This window comes from Cygnus olor, chromosome Z, assembly GCF_009769625.2.
Source record: "Cygnus olor isolate bCygOlo1 chromosome Z, bCygOlo1.pri.v2, whole genome shotgun sequence".
NCBI lineage: Eukaryota > Metazoa > Chordata > Aves > Anseriformes > Anatidae > Cygnus > Cygnus olor.
Genome location: NC_049198.1, coordinates 81,304,494 through 81,320,652, shown reverse-complemented (window position 1 = coordinate 81,320,652; position 16,159 = coordinate 81,304,494). Strand labels below are relative to the sequence as shown.

General features: G+C 51.5%; 3 protein-coding genes across 7 annotated transcripts in view; 2 read left to right on the top strand and 1 right to left on the bottom strand.

Annotated features, from left to right (window-relative positions):
• Nucleotides 1-72: 72 nt before the first annotated feature.
• TRMT10B (tRNA methyltransferase 10B) lies at nucleotides 73-4,807 on the bottom strand. 5 transcript variants are annotated; one of them, XM_040541800.1, is made up of 9 exons: nucleotides 4,636-4,807; nucleotides 4,441-4,549; nucleotides 4,218-4,330; nucleotides 3,465-3,617; nucleotides 2,762-2,840; nucleotides 1,811-1,878; nucleotides 1,383-1,506; nucleotides 708-900; nucleotides 73-312 (listed from the first exon to the last, which is right to left on the bottom strand). In XM_040541800.1, exons 1-9 carry the CDS (start codon nucleotides 4,771-4,773, stop codon nucleotides 288-290), a joined length of 1,002 nt encoding a protein of 333 aa, XP_040397734.1. In that variant the 5' UTR covers nucleotides 4,774-4,807; the 3' UTR covers nucleotides 73-287. The 5 variants fall into 5 exon arrangements, 4 of the variants coding, with proteins under 4 accessions (XP_040397734.1, XP_040397735.1, XP_040397736.1 ...); XM_040541801.1 differs by having other exon boundaries at nucleotides 708-810; XR_005815427.1 differs by lacking the exon at nucleotides 73-312 and adding an exon at nucleotides 1,962-2,044 and having other exon boundaries at nucleotides 707-810.
• A 958-nt stretch (nucleotides 4,808-5,765) lies between these two features.
• On the top strand, nucleotides 5,766-13,340 carry LOC121062144. Its single transcript, XM_040541809.1, has 5 exons — nucleotides 5,766-5,919; nucleotides 7,897-8,073; nucleotides 9,906-10,005; nucleotides 12,282-12,412; nucleotides 13,048-13,340. Exons 1-5 carry the CDS (start codon nucleotides 5,869-5,871, stop codon nucleotides 13,321-13,323), a joined length of 735 nt encoding a protein of 244 aa, XP_040397743.1. The 5' UTR covers nucleotides 5,766-5,868; the 3' UTR covers nucleotides 13,324-13,340.
• A 200-nt stretch (nucleotides 13,341-13,540) lies between these two features.
• The window catches only part of DCAF10 (DDB1 and CUL4 associated factor 10), a 29,074-nt gene continuing 26,455 nt past the window's right edge, over nucleotides 13,541-16,159 (top strand). The window contains exon 1 of the mRNA XM_040541799.1: nucleotides 13,541-13,782. Coding sequence (XP_040397733.1) covers nucleotides 13,559-13,782 — 224 coding nt within the window. The 5' untranslated portion in view covers nucleotides 13,541-13,558. The remainder of the gene's footprint in view (nucleotides 13,783-16,159) is intronic.

Genomic DNA, 16,159 nt, shown 5'->3' with positions numbered 1-16,159 from the left:
CATCAGAGTTAGTGAACTTCACACATTAGTGCAGGATGACGGATAATGATAACACAGCAGTAACTGTAAGGATGCAATGGAACTTTAAACATTTTATTTTAGAATGTGAGCAGCATGCACAGAATTACCTACAGGCTTCAGCAACACACCAAGTCTTCAATACAAGAGGTATGAAGAAAATAGCACATGGTGTACCTACGAACTTTGTTCATTGCAGAATCTCTTCCCATCCTGTGTTGCCCAATTAGAACAGCACTGTTCTTTTCCTTGGGAGGAAGGACTTTTATTCAACAATGTGCTCTGCAATTCTTCCTATTTAATCAAGGTGAAAGAAATACTGTTAAGCTCTCCTCCCTGTCTTAGAACAGTTGCAGGCTTAAGAGTCACAGATTCTCTATTTTTGTTTGCAGATGCTTGTTAAACTGAATTCCTGTCAGTTCTTTGTTGATGCCAAGGCTCAACTGGCTTTTGTTTTTCATTTCAGGATGAAAAGTCATTTCCAGCATTGTACTGCTGAGGCAGAATGTGTCACCCTTGACAAAGTCTGTATGCAAATAAATTTAAGCAGAGCTGTTTTTTCTACACACGTTCATGCTGGTGCCTCTGCTTGAAATCTGAAGTTTGTTCCTCTTCCCTGCAGAACTCCTTAACATCAGAAAATAAAAGAGTTTTCTTGTGCGTTGTCATGCTGAGGTATCTCCACTTACTTCTCTGCATCTGGAAGCACATAGCCTTTTCCAGAAGAAACTCCAGCTTTCAAGGCATCTGGCCAACTTCGGGTCTTGTAGTAAGTTGACAAGACATCAAAGACTGTTAGGAACAGAGAGATGTACCATGCTCTGACACTGTTATCCATGGCAAGCCATGCTACAAATTCCACTGGCTGCAAAACATCAGGAACTGAGAACAGATGATGCTAGAGGAGGTTAGCATAGGGCTTGTGCTCCTTTTCACTTCAAATCTTATGAGCAAATGTGTAAGGTAGCTTATCTGAGAGCAAGTGATATACCTATTTTGATGATGACAGGGAGGCTCTGACTAGGAAAACCATAGGCTTTGTCAGCCAAAACAACTTGCCTTGATTCAGGATGACACAGGCCTGTCCTCCCTTGCCTAGGACCTTGAGTGAGTTCTAGCAAGGGCAGCCTCCTCACACTGAATTGTGCAAAGCTAGTTATGCAGTCCTGCTCCCTGAGAATGGGCTGATACAGAAAAGTGTGAGACCTTTAAAGCTGAAACACTAGGGACAAGGCCTAGCAAAAGAAAAGTCTGCTAACAGTTTCCGCAACCACTCAGTACTATGCCTCCATATTGAATGCTCTTTCAGAGCCTGTTAACTTTACCCACCCAGGCACATGACAGGACATGGCTCAGCCCCTCACCTTGATTAATTGCCAGTGTCTCTGAGTGGTAGTTCTTGGTATTTACAGCTTTTACCATGTACTCACGAATTGGGAGGCGGGCTGTCTGCAAGGACTGCTCTTGTGCCCTTCGCAGAGTCAGCTTCTGTAAGGGAAACAAGAACAAGGTACCCAACGTGCACAAACATATATAGCATGCACATCATCTTGAGTACAAGCAGCTATGAAGCTGGAAACTGTATTGGAGTTCATTTCACTCAGACTGTTCTGGTCTCTGCCTGGTGCTGGATCCAGGCAGAACCTTGAAGTTCTGTGAGAAAAACGGATGGTGGCACAATAGTGATGTCTCAAATTAGGGCAGCAGCAGCACTGGGTGCTGCCACTTGGATGTCTGCTCAGTAGAATGTGGGGCAGACCAGACTTTCAGGTTCCAACAGGCTACTACCCACCTTGTGAATACTTTCATCCACCAGGCCTCCAAGGATGTACACTTTTTTTGGATCAATATCTTCAAGGACTAGAAACAAGATAAGTACACGCTCATCACCTAAAACAGTAAAGTCATGCACTACACCATTCTCCAGGCAAGGCCCAACTTACATGAGAAAGCTGTGGCCAGTCACCTTTCACCCTCAGACTATGCAGGAAGCCAAGGCTTCTAAGACAGAAGTGTCTGCCTGAACCTGCAGGCAGCGTGAAAAGGGGAGAGCACTCGTAGACTGAAAGCACAGACTGCCAGAGATGCAGCTCTATAAGCAATGCTTTGCTCCTTTTCATAACTTCTATTCTGGCGCATGGCTGATGTGGTAAGTGTGATCCTAATCTGCTCTGCAGTTAGCTTCCCACTGTCAGGGTCACCTACCAAACAAACACACACACACACACACACACCCTAACCAGATTCTTTATCAGAACTGCTTTCTTCCATAGAACAAGAAAGGGATCTGTGTCCCCATGAACATGGGGCCAGGTAGAAACAGAGGGAGAGGAGAAAATGAACTCAGCACCAAATTAAACAATAAAGGGGATATTGTAACCACTGTGTTATTTCAAAGAAAGATGCCATTTATACTGCATCCAAAACTGCCACAGCATCTCCACTTTTCTACTTGGTAGTATAACGAACTGCAGGTGTCTACACAGAGTTTTAGGTTAGGTTTGCTGCAAATCACAAGCAGCACTGCTTCAGAACCTCATCCTGTGCCAAACAAATTGAAATTGCAGCAGACTGAGCATCATATCTAAGGACACTGCATATCTTACACAGCTTGAGACAACGAATGCTTGGAATTGAATCATATGATGCATGAAATATTCCTAAAATAAAAGCTTAAAAAAAAAAAAAAAAAAATCAATCCTATGCCTTGGTTCCCTGTGCCTAAAGCAAGTAAAGTATTTACCATTCTCAGAGTCAGGAGTGAGATAAACAATTGCATCTAAAGGAAACAGGTCCAGGTAACTTTCTTGAGTAGTATCCATCTGAAAAATGCAACACAGTGAGAGAAGCCCATTAGTCAAGTTCAACTGCCACCCACTCCCAGACAGAAAGAAGCATACTGAAACTGATACCACTGCTTTTTGGTGTTAAAACCCCTACAAATAAGTTTTTTGTTTTGTTTTTTTAACTGAAAAAAATTCTACATGGGCACTGATTGAGTACGTCAAGATCCATTAAATTCTCATCACAATCTCTAGACATGGTTTGAGAAAGAGAGAGAAACAACTTCCTGATTTCAAATGAGATTTTAATTCTTGAAAGATTCAGGAATCTCCATTTCATGTGTTTTTCTCCCCTCCCTGTTACAACACATGGCCCCAGGTGTGCTACAGAACACATAGCTCAATGTCACTACCATAACCTACATGTGTGGGTCCCATCTGTAAGTCCCACTGAGCTTGGTACAAAAGGCCAGGTCAGCCTACCACTGACCTGCATGCCAACACCACTCACAGCTCTCATCTGAGCACATCTCAACCTGTCTTGGGTCAACATGGAGGGCTAGCAGAATGGCTGTAGGGTGCTGTTAGACAGGAAAACAAGCCACTGGAATGGGACAGCCTTTCCTTCTAGGCCTCAAAAGCACTGTAGACAGAAACCCTTACCAAGTAATTGGAGAAGCCGTCATTCATACGAAAGCATTCCTCATAGATCAACGAGCCCACGACAAACTCCGTCAGATAGAGCCAAAACGGCTTCTCGGCCTGTCTGTTGGCCCCGTAGAGTCTCCTGATCTGAGAGGCAAGGCGGCTTGTTTCCTTCCAAGAGATAACAAGCATCATATTAACAAGTGACCCACAAACCTCAGGGCCAGGAGCACCATGGCTCTGTCTGCCATGCATGACACTGGCTGGCTGCTGAGGGAAGGTGCAGGGAGCACAGCTCTGTTGCCTTCAGGTCTCGCTGAAACCCCAACTGCCCAGGCAGCCTGTGCTGGAGAGCAACAGCCAGAGGCAGGCCTCGAGGTGGAGAAATGGCCAAAACCAGGTGGGTCCTGCGTCCCCCAGGAAATTCAGCTCAGGAGAGCTGCCACATCTCCCTCGGTGTACACACCCTCATCAGTCCCAGCTCCAGCTGAGCTGGTGGGCTCCTCAGAGCTTCTGAGCACCGCCAGGACAGACCGGTGACCTGTCCAGCTGCCTCCTCTCCCGCCTCTGCTGCCCTCCGCGCCCTCCCTGGAAGCGCTTCCTTCCAGGATCCTTCCCGTAGACGCAGCGGAGAAGGACTGAGGGGTGGCGGCAGCGGCTGCCAGGCCGCGTTGAGGCCGCAGCAGGACGAGTCCCCGGCGCGCTGAGGAGATTCAGGGCCCGGGGGAGAGGCCGGGCTGGCAGCGGCAGCAGTGCGCAGCGACCCCGTACCTTCAGCGTCATGCGGTCGGCCATGCCGAGGTCCACGCAGAGCCGGGGCCCCGACGCCCGGGCCTCCAGAAGCCGCTCCTCCGCCAGGGCCTTGCTGTGCCGGCGGGCAGCCCCTGCGGGACAGAGCCGAGAGAGGTCGCGGGGCTTCGCCGCGACCGTGTCCCGCCTGCGCCCCGGGCGGGCAGAGACCCCCGTCCGCGCCCGCCCCCGCTCCGCACCTCACCTCGGCCCCCGGCCCGCCGCGCCCGGCTCCGCTCCCTCTCCTGCCGCCGCCGCCTCCTCCGCGCCGCCAGCACCCGCTCCCAGCGCCTCCGCTTCCGCAGGACATTCCTCTGCGGGGCGGGAGGGTGGCGACACGGCTCAGGGCCCGCGACCGACCCAGCGCCGACCCGGCCCCGGCCCCGGCCCCGGCACCCACCGAGCACGGCGCCGCTCCGCCCGCCCGCGCCGTGCTCGGGCCCACAGCCGACGGCTCGATCCGCAGCAGGCGGAGGGCCTCGCGGAGCGCTGCCGCCTCCCCCGCCGCCGGCCCGCCCGCCGCGCTGCCTCCCTCCATCGGCGCCGCGTTCCGCTCCGCTCCGGGGCTGCCCGTGGTGGGCGGAGGGGGGCGGGCCCAGGGCGGAGCGGAGGGCAGCGGCCTGCGGGCGGACGGCTACCTCGGAGCCCTGCGCCGGGTCCTGGGTGCTTCTGGTTCCGCGCTGCGGGCCCGGGGCTGGCAGGGAGGCGTTGCTGCGCAGGGACAGCCGCGGGAAGGCTCGGCCGCGGCCTGCCCGGTGCCTCGGGAGCTGCTTTCACGCAGAGGCTCCACGCCGTGGCGTCTTGCCTGAACCCCCCCGGCCTGGCCGGGGTCCCGGGCCCTCTGACTGACTCTGGCTTCACCTCGGAGCCCATCACCATGGGCGTGTGGGGCGGAGGCCCAGTCTCTCAGCGGGGCACCTGCATGCCTACCGGTACCTGCCCTGGGCACGGGCACCCCACAAAGCAGCCTCTCTGCGCTGCCCTCCAGAACAACTGCCTGCCGTGCACAGGCGCCCTGTGCTTCACAGTAACCAGTCTAGGGTCTGCAATCACCTGGATTGCGTTCCTGCACTCGGAGAGGTTTCTAAAGCACCTGTAAAGCACTTTAGGGGGTGGTTGCCTCTTTGGTTCGAGCAGATGGGATCATGGAAGGAGATGCACAACACTGTGTCGGAGAGTTTCCTCCTCTTGAACACCTACCCATATGGGCACATGTTGACTTTTAAAATTTCTTTTTACCCACTGCTTTTCAGACAGTGAGTTCAGTTTGTGTTGAAGCTGCAGCCCTCGGCAGGCCAGGATGGCTGTGGCAAACTCAACGGAGAGCAGCTCTGTCCCTCACAAGCAACGCCAAGCAGAGCTGGAACCCAGAACGTTACCTTTGTCTGATCGTGCCTGGCTTCACTTGACAGATGGCACACGTTGCAAGCGCTGCTGCTGCGCGTCTAGGAGGGGACTTTAAAGCAACTTACTCAACGTGCCACCCCCGCTGCGGCCGCCCCAAGCTGCCACGGGCCCCCAGGCACGGGATCTCGCGCCAGTCCGCGGGGCAGCGGCAGCCCGGGTCCGCCCCGCCTCCCTGGGCCGGCCCCGCCGCCTCCGCAGCAGCGGCCGGTGAGGGGCAGGACGCGCCATGAGCGGCTCCCTACTGCGTGGCCTGGCGCTGCGCCGCGGCTGCCTGCCCGTGAGTAGGGGAGCGGGCCTGGCACGGCCCGGCGCGGCGCGGCACCGGCCGGGCCGGTGGTCGGGTGCCGGCGCCGGGGCGGCGCCCGCGGCCTGGGCCCGTCGGGGCGTTCGGCCCCGGCTCCCGCTGCGCCAGGGCGAGGGGAGCGGGTCGGTCCCGGTCCCGGTCCCGGTCCCGGTCCCGGTCCCGGTCCCGGTCCCGGTCCCGGTCCCGGTCCCGGTCCCGGTCCCGGTCCCGGTCCCGGCCCCATCGCGCCGGGGAAGCCGTCCGCCGCGGTCCCGGCGCCGCCCAGGGGCGCAGTGCCGGCGCGGCCGGGCCCGAGGGCGCGGGAGGCAGGCGTGCGGCCCCTGGCCGGGAGCGCCCGGAAGGAGAAGGCCGCCCGCTGGCCGGTGGTGCCTTGCTCCCTTTGGCCACGCGGCTTGTTTCCCTTTGATAGCTTTTCCTTTTCTTTCGTGGAGTGGCAGGTCGTTGCAACCAGAGGGTAAATGTGTCAGTCACCTGCCTGCCAACCCTTCCTCAGGCTGTGCCGTTTCAGACACACTGCTTCCTTGTAGCTGGGCACTTTTCCCTTCCACTGTTCGAGAGAAAACCAGTCAGGCCTTCGTAGTGATGCATGCTGACTGGCTTTGTTTGCGAACAGTGTGGGTGGCTGATCTTTACATACTAGGAGACCTTGCTTTCAGTGGCCCTGAAGTTGCTTGTTGTACTCCAATTTTATTCTTCTGTTTAGCCTCAGAAGTCTCCTTCTGAGGTGGTTTTCCTGTTAATACTTGCTGCAGCGTTTTGCTCATTTTCATACATGCTGCATAGATGCATTCTGGTGCAGCTGCTTTGGAGTCATCCTTCACAGCAGCAAGCAGACATGACCCTGGTTATCATCGTGACTCATTCATGCTGTAGTAGTGCATTGACAATTCAGTTTGGAACTCAGCTACACCCATGCCAAACAAGAACACTTGGAGTATGCATGATCTAACAGGTTTAATTTTCACCCCCAATTTGTGGGGAACGCTGTTGGAATGACTGGTAATTACACAGTATTCCTTGGGAGTTTGGATATCGCTGTGGTGAGTGATGAAGAGCTGTGGAGACTGCTCACAGTACACTCTCTACACGGAGTCAAGACACCTTGGTGCTGTTCCCACACCTGCACCACTGACCTAAGGCTCACCCAGTGGGAGTCACCCCTCATCAACACCACTCTCCTCAGCTGTAAATTGCAGCTGCTTTAGTAAAGCGCTTTGAGACACAGCTGAAGAGCTACCAAGACCCATAGACTAGAAATGCCTATAGCTACTCTACCAGACACTGCAAGATCACAACTCCTTACTGTATTAGTGCAGTATTTCAAAGTGTGACGCACAGTCCTATCGGTACCAAACTCTTTCCAATCGTTTCGGTAGGACAATGCTGTTTACTACAGACCACTAAAAAGCCTGAATCTGGTGCCACTTACTGGCCTGCAGGAGGTGAGGCTGCTTTGCCTGGGGTAAAAAAGGTGGATCAGAAAAGAAAAAACAAAGTCTTTTAATTTACTCGTAGTGCTGCCTGCTACTGAAGATCTGTTAGGTCTAATGCTGGATGTTTACGTGATGTTGTGTTGTGTGAAGAGCAGTGGAGGAAACTTTTTAGCTTGTGAGATGCCTCAGGTTCAGCACTGGAGCAGATGGGATGATCCATGAATAGCGAGGACTATGCAGAACAGCAGCGCTAGCCTGCCTTCTGAGAAGAATGTGTAGGAAGGAGGTGACGGGATATCATGCTCATCTGATGTCCACACAGCAGTGTAGTGCTGAAGCCAAGAGTGAGACTTGGGTTTTCTTTTCCAGTGTGCCAGCTGCCCTGCACAGAGTGACTTACAGAGACAGAGGTGCCCATCAGTCCTGTCATAGCTGAGGAAAAACCCTCCCTTCCCAGGCTCCCAACACAATAAATGTCCTTCCAAATAATAAATTTTCCTCTGTCCTTTTTCACCAGCATCTGCCCTTCCTAGCCTCCGGGGTACTCCAGAGAAGGCCCCGCATGGCAGCCCTGTGCCATGCATACAGCACCACGGAAGATAGCTCTACAAGACCTATTGGACGATACCCAGTGCCAAATAAGAAGGACATGCCATATGATATTGTGGAACTCATGGAGGAAGTAGAAATGAAGGTAAAAAGTTTTGCTGTAAAATTATGTCAGTGGAAAGCATCCAAACTTTGAGTAGGTAATACGTTGTAAGCGACCAGTTCTTGTACACTTAGATGTAACACAATCCTGATACAAGACTGAGGTGAGCAGCACTTCTTCCAAAGCTCTTTCCAATCTCTAGGATGGGGATTTTACTGGTAATTCTACAGTGTAAACACTGTATGTCTTCCTGGTTCCCCGAGGCTAGTGTGTCAGACTGTGTTGTGTAGGGCGGAAGCAGGAATGTTGGCATATTAGGTTTTTTGGGGAGAGCATCTGCATTCAAGTGAAACACTGTTACATATATATATATATATATATTGTTTATTTGAATTGGAAAAAAAAAATTCGGGGGCAGCTGTTTTGATGATAGCATTAAAAGGCTAAGAGGATACTTCTGCTGTTGTGCTTTGACTTTTTTACCCAAAGCTACATGGGGAACCACATTTAGCACAGTGGCACAACAGAACAGTAAGCCTAACACACAACTGTGTGTATGGAGGACGAGAGTTTCCTTCCCTACTGCTGTGGAGAGCGAATGTTGCACATGCTTCACTGATGGTGAAACATTCCACAAATCCACAGCTCTTCTGAGACTTCTCTTCTCCAAGACCTTCCTCTTACAGGAAAGCTGGTCCATCCCTTCCTGTCCTGTGAGTCTGCTGAATCTTTGCTTTGTTACAGTGACCTCAGGGAAGTTTGTCTATTAACAGAATGAGTCAAATAACAAATCTGATATACTGAGGAAGAGTCAGCACAGATTTCAGATGCTATGACAAAAACTCTTCTGTGACAATGCATAGAAGGTTCAGAAAAGACCTGTGTGTAGTATCAACGCAACACAGAAAACTTGCTTTTCAAAAAGTGCTGCCACTCTCTATGGCAAGAGGTTGCTAATCAAACTATTCAGTATTGTCTTAAGGGGGATGCGCCTCCCCTTTGTTAACTGTCAATTAACAGATGTGTGAGAAGGGAGGAATACTTAGGTAGTTGTTTGGAGGGAGATTGTTTGAAGAGTCAGTCACACCTGAGCTACTCTATGAGCTATTCCACATAAACACCCTGAAGAACAGCAGCCCATACGCTGGTAGAGTCTGCAGACAATTACTGCAATCACAACAAAAAAAGATTGTGTAAAACTGCAGTGGGATCTCACCATGTCTGGCAGCCAGACGCTGAGGGGCAATTGAAATCCCATACTGATAAATGCTGACTGCTGGAACAGGTGAGCGCTGTAAGGGCTTCTTCTGCCTGTAAGAAGTAGCAAGTGATTCTCTGCGAATGGCATGCCATCAAAGAGATGTGCTGTGCATTGCCAGTTACCCCGGAGAGAATGGAGAAAGAAACAGAACAACATCATTGTGACAGCATATCGCACTTACAGTCTGCCTGTACCTCCAGCAATGTGCCATTTGGGCTGGGCTGGCTCTGTCTTGTGTCCAGTAAACGTGAAGGAATGAGGAGAGCTCCAGGAGCTGTAGTATAGTAAAAGGGGCATTGCAGCTTCTGCGCAGGGAGATGAAACAAATGATAATGTTTCTGTTTGAAAAGGAGTTTGTCATATTGCCCTAAGGCAATACCGGTGTGTCTAAAGTGACCAAGGCAATCAGTCCTGCTATGAAACTGCAGCAACAGTTAAGTACAACATCATTACATTTGTAGTCATGTAGAAATGGGTTCAAAGCACAAAGAGATTGGGTCTGTGGAGATTGCTCAGTACTGCTGTGCTGTTTAATTGTTCTCTAAGCCTAATGTGGCCTGCTGTTCTCTGTTAAGTTACAGTTCTTGACTTGTTTATCTTTTTCCTTGAACAGACTGGATTTCTGCCCAATGTCTTCAAAGCCTTGTCTCACCGACCTGATGAATTCAGAGCTTTTTTTGCTTATTACAATGCCATTATGAACAAGGAGACAGGTAAACCATACAACCACCTCAAAACTGCCCTTCCCTTTATAGATGTAAAAAGTTCTAGAAGCAGCATTTCTGACATTGTCAGTTTTATTCCCTCACCAGCCTTGTCTCACCTCGTAATAACAACTGTCAGAGTTAAGAATTGTGTAGGTACTTCTTGCTTTCTCATGTTGTGTAAATCTTCATACTTAATCCTGTGGTTAAAAAGCAGCTCTGAAGCCAGGCTGGGGTACTTTGCTACACTATGCTCTGTGTCACAACAGAAAAGGACAGGTTGCTGCCTATGGGAATAGGAGTCAGGAGTAGAGCACAGGTAGAGCACAGGCAGAGGCACTGGATTCATGGACAATGCTACAGTGTCACGTTATCTGAGCAAGGTGAACAGAGTAGGTCTGCCAGCGGTGACTAGAGTCTGCCAAGAGTCCAGATTCCCCAGACATGGCCATAGTGATGAGGCGGATCCAAGATCGAGGCAGAAAGCTGGTCTGTGTCTGCGTCAAGTTCCAGATCAGCAGGATTACATGTCCAGACAATGCGGCTGCCACGTAGGTCAGATGGGAGCTATAGCTAAGGGCCCAGCATAGAAACAGCTCCCAAGGAAAGGGAGATGTTCCAAGGTCCTTGCTGAGGCTTCCTGCAGCTCTTTCTTCACAACAGTTCTCACCAATGAACTGGCCATCAGCCATACACAAAATTTTTGTGAGAGAGGATGTACTCTGTGGCCCCTGACGCACTGCTGTGGATTTCCAAACCCATGCTGTTGACCATATCCTGCAGAAGCAGGAAGAAGCCAGTGCTGTTTCCATACTGTCTGGGAGATTTGTGCAGTAGGTGGCCTCTGGGTGTCCTTGGAGTGGAAGGTGACAGAGGGCTGGTTGCAGCAGTGCAGCTGAGGCTGGGCTTCATGTAGGGAATGTTGCGCAGCTTTCTAACCCTCGAGAAAACAGAGTTTGAGGACTGCTTCTTCCCCCCTCCTCTTTCCTGTGCTGTGGGCCACTGAGGTGTCTGTTCTCATTGTTTTTGTTGTACAGGTACATAAGGAAGATCAGGATTGCGTAAAATAAGCTGTCATGAGTAGACTCTTGCTTAGAGGAGATGAGGATTTGCAGGCAGGGTCTTTGTGGACAGCAAGGAGTGCAACCTTACGGCTCACCCACTGTCATACATGCAGTCTGTGCGTGACGGTTTCTGCTCTGGTGGTGCAGCTGGAGTGAAGCCATGCTGCCAACTGTATGAGAGTCTTGTTTTTTCCCTTCTCATTCCCACACTTCCACCCTGTTTGACTCAGGATGGTAGTACTATCTTGCATCTTTCCCTTTTCAGCATCTATCCGGAAGTATCACAGAGTTGGTCACCTTCTGGCACTAACCCGTTTCAGAGCAAGAAGTCCTCTTCTGATTCCTCTTCATCCAAGAGGTTTTATTAGCATCTTTCACACACTTTCTTACAAGACACTTGTTATACGGAAATATTTGCAAGGTCCAGTAAAGCATAGCTTTTGTGGGGAGGAAGAGGGACCTTGGCCTTCGCTGTGAAGTGTGGTTTCAAAATACCCTGATTCTAATTACGTGATAAAAAGGCAAAGAATATGAGTGCTGATAGCCAGGTAAGTTACTCCAGTCCTTTGCACAGTCCTGTTGTGAAGCTGTTTGTCAAAATGATTAGTGTTGGTTCTGAGTATAACAAAGTACAGCCATCTTCTTCAGAGCTTCTTTGGAGAAGTCACAGGGCTAGACACTGAAGAAGTTGTGGTCCCTAGAAGTTCTCAAAGGCGCAGTCGTAGGGTATCTCATTGCTCCTGTCTGCTTTCTTCTCTCTAACTTCAAAAGTTGTTCACTTGTTTAAGCCTACCTAGCAAATTCTAGAACGTTGCCATTTTCTGTAAAAGAAGCAATCAAGTATGTGTCAGGGAAAGAACAGGTTACCCCCTGCCCCCAGCCACTTGCTGTGGAGACAGGTACAGAACAGTACCAGGTTTCTGCCTGACGAACAAGTAATTGTTCTCCTCTGAATTCTCGTATCATGTAGAATCATTGTTACCCTGTTGTGTCCCTCATCCTAATTAGATGCCTCATGAGCAGCAGTCGGGGTTAGCTGGTGGCCTGGATGGCCATCAGGGACTGGTTGCGGCATGTCCCTGCATGCTCTCTGGAGGTCTGTCTGCAGGGCTATGCTGCATGCAGCCTGCACCCAGAGCCCTCTCCTCCCTGTTGCCTCAATGGTACTGTGGTGGATATTTTTGATAATAAAGCATCCCAAATCTTTTGCTTTCCCCTTAGGGCAACTCAGCAAGGCAGACAAAGAGCTCATAATTGTGGCTACAAGTGCTGCGAATAAATGTCCCTACTATGTGGTTGCACATGGAGCACTTCATCGGATATATTCCAAGCAGCCAGCACTGGCTGACCAGGTAAGTGCGGTTAGAACAGTATGTGCTGCACCTCCTTTGCATGGCCCTTTTGGGGAATAAGGATGGTTTTCTCATCTGTATGTGCTTCCTCACCTACAACTGTGATGCTTAAGTCTATATGGTTCCAGCAAGAGCATAGAGGAGAGTGATCTTGACATGCCTGGGTCGCTAACTTGATACCTGGCTTGGAAGGTTTACTGGTGAGCAGCCCAACCAGTAAGCCAGTTGGAAGTAGGACCTTGGGGTGGGTGTCTGTGTATCCTCATCCACCCTCCCTGCAAGATGTGTGAGGGGCTAGCTGACCTGCTGGGCATTCATCCTCCTGCCCGCCCTCCTTGCTGTTTTAATCCGGTCTGTGGAGGCATCTGCTCCCGTTGGGGGGCAGCATCCTGACGGTGTCGGGTGCCATTTGGAGAACTCCTCAGTAGCCTGCTCGGCAAAGCTGCCACAGTTCTGAAAATGAGAAGTGAAGTAAAACAGATTGGTCTTCTGACTCCTGGTGGGCAGGATGTCTGGTTCGGGTCCTGAATGAGAGCCTGCGCGCCACCACCTCTGCTCTGGGGAGCACGGCGTTGGTCACCCAGCTGCACTTTTCGCCACATCTGCTGCTTTAGCTGTTTCCCACCCCCTCGCAGGTCGCCGTGAACTGGGAGCTGGCCGACTTGAGCGACCGGGAGCTGGCGATGCTGGAGTTCGCGCTAGCGGTCTGCCGAGCGGACACCATCACCGATGAGCATTTCCAGAAGCTGGCGGCGCACGGTTTCGACCGCGAGGACGCGTGGGACATCGGCATGATCTCGGCCTTTTTCGCCATGTCCAACCGCGTCGCGCACTACGTCGGCCTGCGCCCCAACGCCGAGTTCTACAGCATGGGCCGGCAGCCGCGCGGCGGCGCGGGCCGAGAAACATGACCGCGCCCGGCCTCCGTCTCGGTGCCTCTTCCTTGAGGGCGCGCGGGCCGGGTCACGTGGGGGGTCACGCGGCGGGGGCGGGGACGCGGCGCAGGCGCGGGGCGGGGGGCGGCGGCGCGGAGATGCCCGGGCCCGGCGCGGGATGAGCGCGGAGCCGGAGCCGCCCCGGGCGGGGCCCCGCAGCGCCGCGGCCCCCCCCGGCCCCGGCCCGGGCCCCCCCCCGCCGCTGGGCGGCATGGAGCCGTCGGCGGGCTGCCCGCGGGCGGCGCCGGGGCCCGGGCCCGGGCTGTTCGGGTGGCTGCGCGGGCGCTGCCTAGGCCGCAGCGCCGCCGTGGACCCGGCGCGGGACAGCTTCCGCGCCATGACCGGGCTGTACGGCTCCATCCAGCCCGCCGACTCCGTGTACCTCAGCACGCGCACGCACGGCGCCGTCTTCAACCTCGAGTACTCGCCCGACGGGTAGGGGCCGCGCGCGGGCCCGACGGGGGGGCCGGGCCCGCTGCCTGCGCGCTCCTGAGCCCCCCGGGGTGCTCCCGGCCCGTGGGGGGGCGGGGGGAGCCGCGGCGGGGCCGGGGCCGGGGCCGGGGGCCGGTGCGCTCGGGAGGGCCGGGAGCTGCCCCCCGGCGCGCGCTGACGGCGATGTGCGGCGCGAGCGGCCCCGCAGCCGCGGTGAGCTGCCGCTGCACGGGCCGCACGCAGCGGCAGCACAGGAGGGCTGCCCTTGGACGGGCGTGCTTTCTGCTGCTTCTCCGTTGCGCCGCTCCCCTCGGAGGGCTTCCTGCGGGACAAGGAAGACAAACCGAGGCGCGGCTCGGGGGAGCTATTTCTTAGGTTAAGAAGCAAAAACATTGGCATCGGGTGTGCTCAGCGAGCTGACTTTCTTCCTGAGATAGGTTTGAAGCGAGACCTTTTTTTCTTTTTTTTTTTTTTTGTAATGTTTACAGCTACATGAATTATGTGGCTCTGCACTGGCAAATGTGTTTAGAGGTGTCCTGCTCAACGTGTTCCTAACAGTACAGACAACACAAGTGAGACCTGGAACCACGTAGAATAAGAAGTAGAGAAATCCTGGCACGCTAGCTCGTACCTGAACATTTCAGTTCAGAAAAGTCTGCATAATCATACCTTGCAGTAGGCTTTCATGTTGAGTTTTCTTGGCATGAAAAAGGATTGAGATCTTCTCCTAGACTGATCTCAACAGTGTCTTCAGTGTGGATAGTCACCTGAAATCCACATCACCTGTGATAGCTGTGAGAAACATCTCCAATAATTTTCTTCAGACACGATCTTCTGCGGAGCTGTTTTATTTGTGATTGCAATGGCAGGCATCCTGTCAATTAGGAGCGCATTTTAGTAAACAAATCATAACCTTTTATTCCCTATTACCCAATGCCTGATCACCTCCCCTGTTTCCTCATTGCCTGAGTACTACAGGTTCACAAGCTACTCGACGCTTCTCTACATCATATATGTACATTTTTTCTTTTTTTCAACCCTTTAATTTCTTTCTTATGTTTTGAGAACTTGTGATCTTTGTTTTACTGTTCTCATGCTGCTCATCCTGTTTTTCTCAAGCTTCTGCCTTATTTTGGAAGAGTGAGGCCTTCTACTGTCCACTTACCTACTGAGCATTTCTCCTTATCATGACTACACAGCTACCTTGGAGTACAGAAAAGTAATTCTCTACTGCAAAAACACTACTTTGTTTCTCACAATTCCCCCCTCTTCTTTTCTTACTCCTATTGTTGTTTTTGCACCTCTTCACATACCGCACTCTTGAGTTTTTCCAACATTAATGTGCAATATTCTTCTTTGGATGTCACGGAGGATGACATATACAATGCCATTATTATTACAATACCAACAAATAGTTGTTTGAGCCAATTCTATTCAGGTAATCACAAAATTAGTTTCTCCAAAATGTTTCTAAATCCGCAGGAATTGTCATCTTGAGTTACTCTGTGTAGGATCTTGTTGTGTTTTTGTTTTTTTTTTTCCAAATATTTTTGAGATCAGTCAAATTCATCCCATTTGATCTACATATATACAGAAACTAGTATTAATTACAGTGCACGCTCCTCCTTATGAGGTTATTAATAAATCTAATACTATTTGATTCTCAAGTACTATTTTTGCAAACTTATCTAACTTATTTTCTAGTTCTTCAATTATAGCTGAGATATTTACAGTAGCGTTTTCTAATTCACTCACCCCTAACCAAGGTAAAAACCACCTTGCAAAAGTGTAAAATGCTAGAGAATTTTACTAGAGGATTATCTGAAGTCTGCTTATTTCTGTGTGTGGTCTCAAGGGGGCTTTGGCTTTGTGGGTCTTCATAATAGTTACATTTGGAATTACTGCCCCCAGGGTGCAAGCTGCCTTCCATCCTAGGGGCAACACCTTCCTGGCTTTATGGCCATATAGCCAGTACCACCCCTTGCCATTCGGGACAGGCCATCCAGTTACAGGATTCTCATGTTGTATCTGGTGTGCATTATGTATATTAGCATTCCCGTGGCTACCATATTCGGTACAGTATGGATTATTCCCTACTTCATGGATATTTCCACACCCACGGTCAGTAATATTGCCCCCTGAGTTTCTATCACTGTTGTTTAAAAGGCACCTTTGATAACACAGTATATTGGAGCCAGGACTATGTGTAGGGAGCTCAACTTCAAAATCTCTTCCTTCCCGGGACTGAGTACGATCTGTCATTTTTAGAAATCTAGAGAATCCAGACACGGTTGCTGCTGGAAATGGCAATCAGGGACAAGGCCTTTTTAGTCTTTCTAGGCATCTGGGTGCAAATCCAACAATTATTTTGAGATAGAAC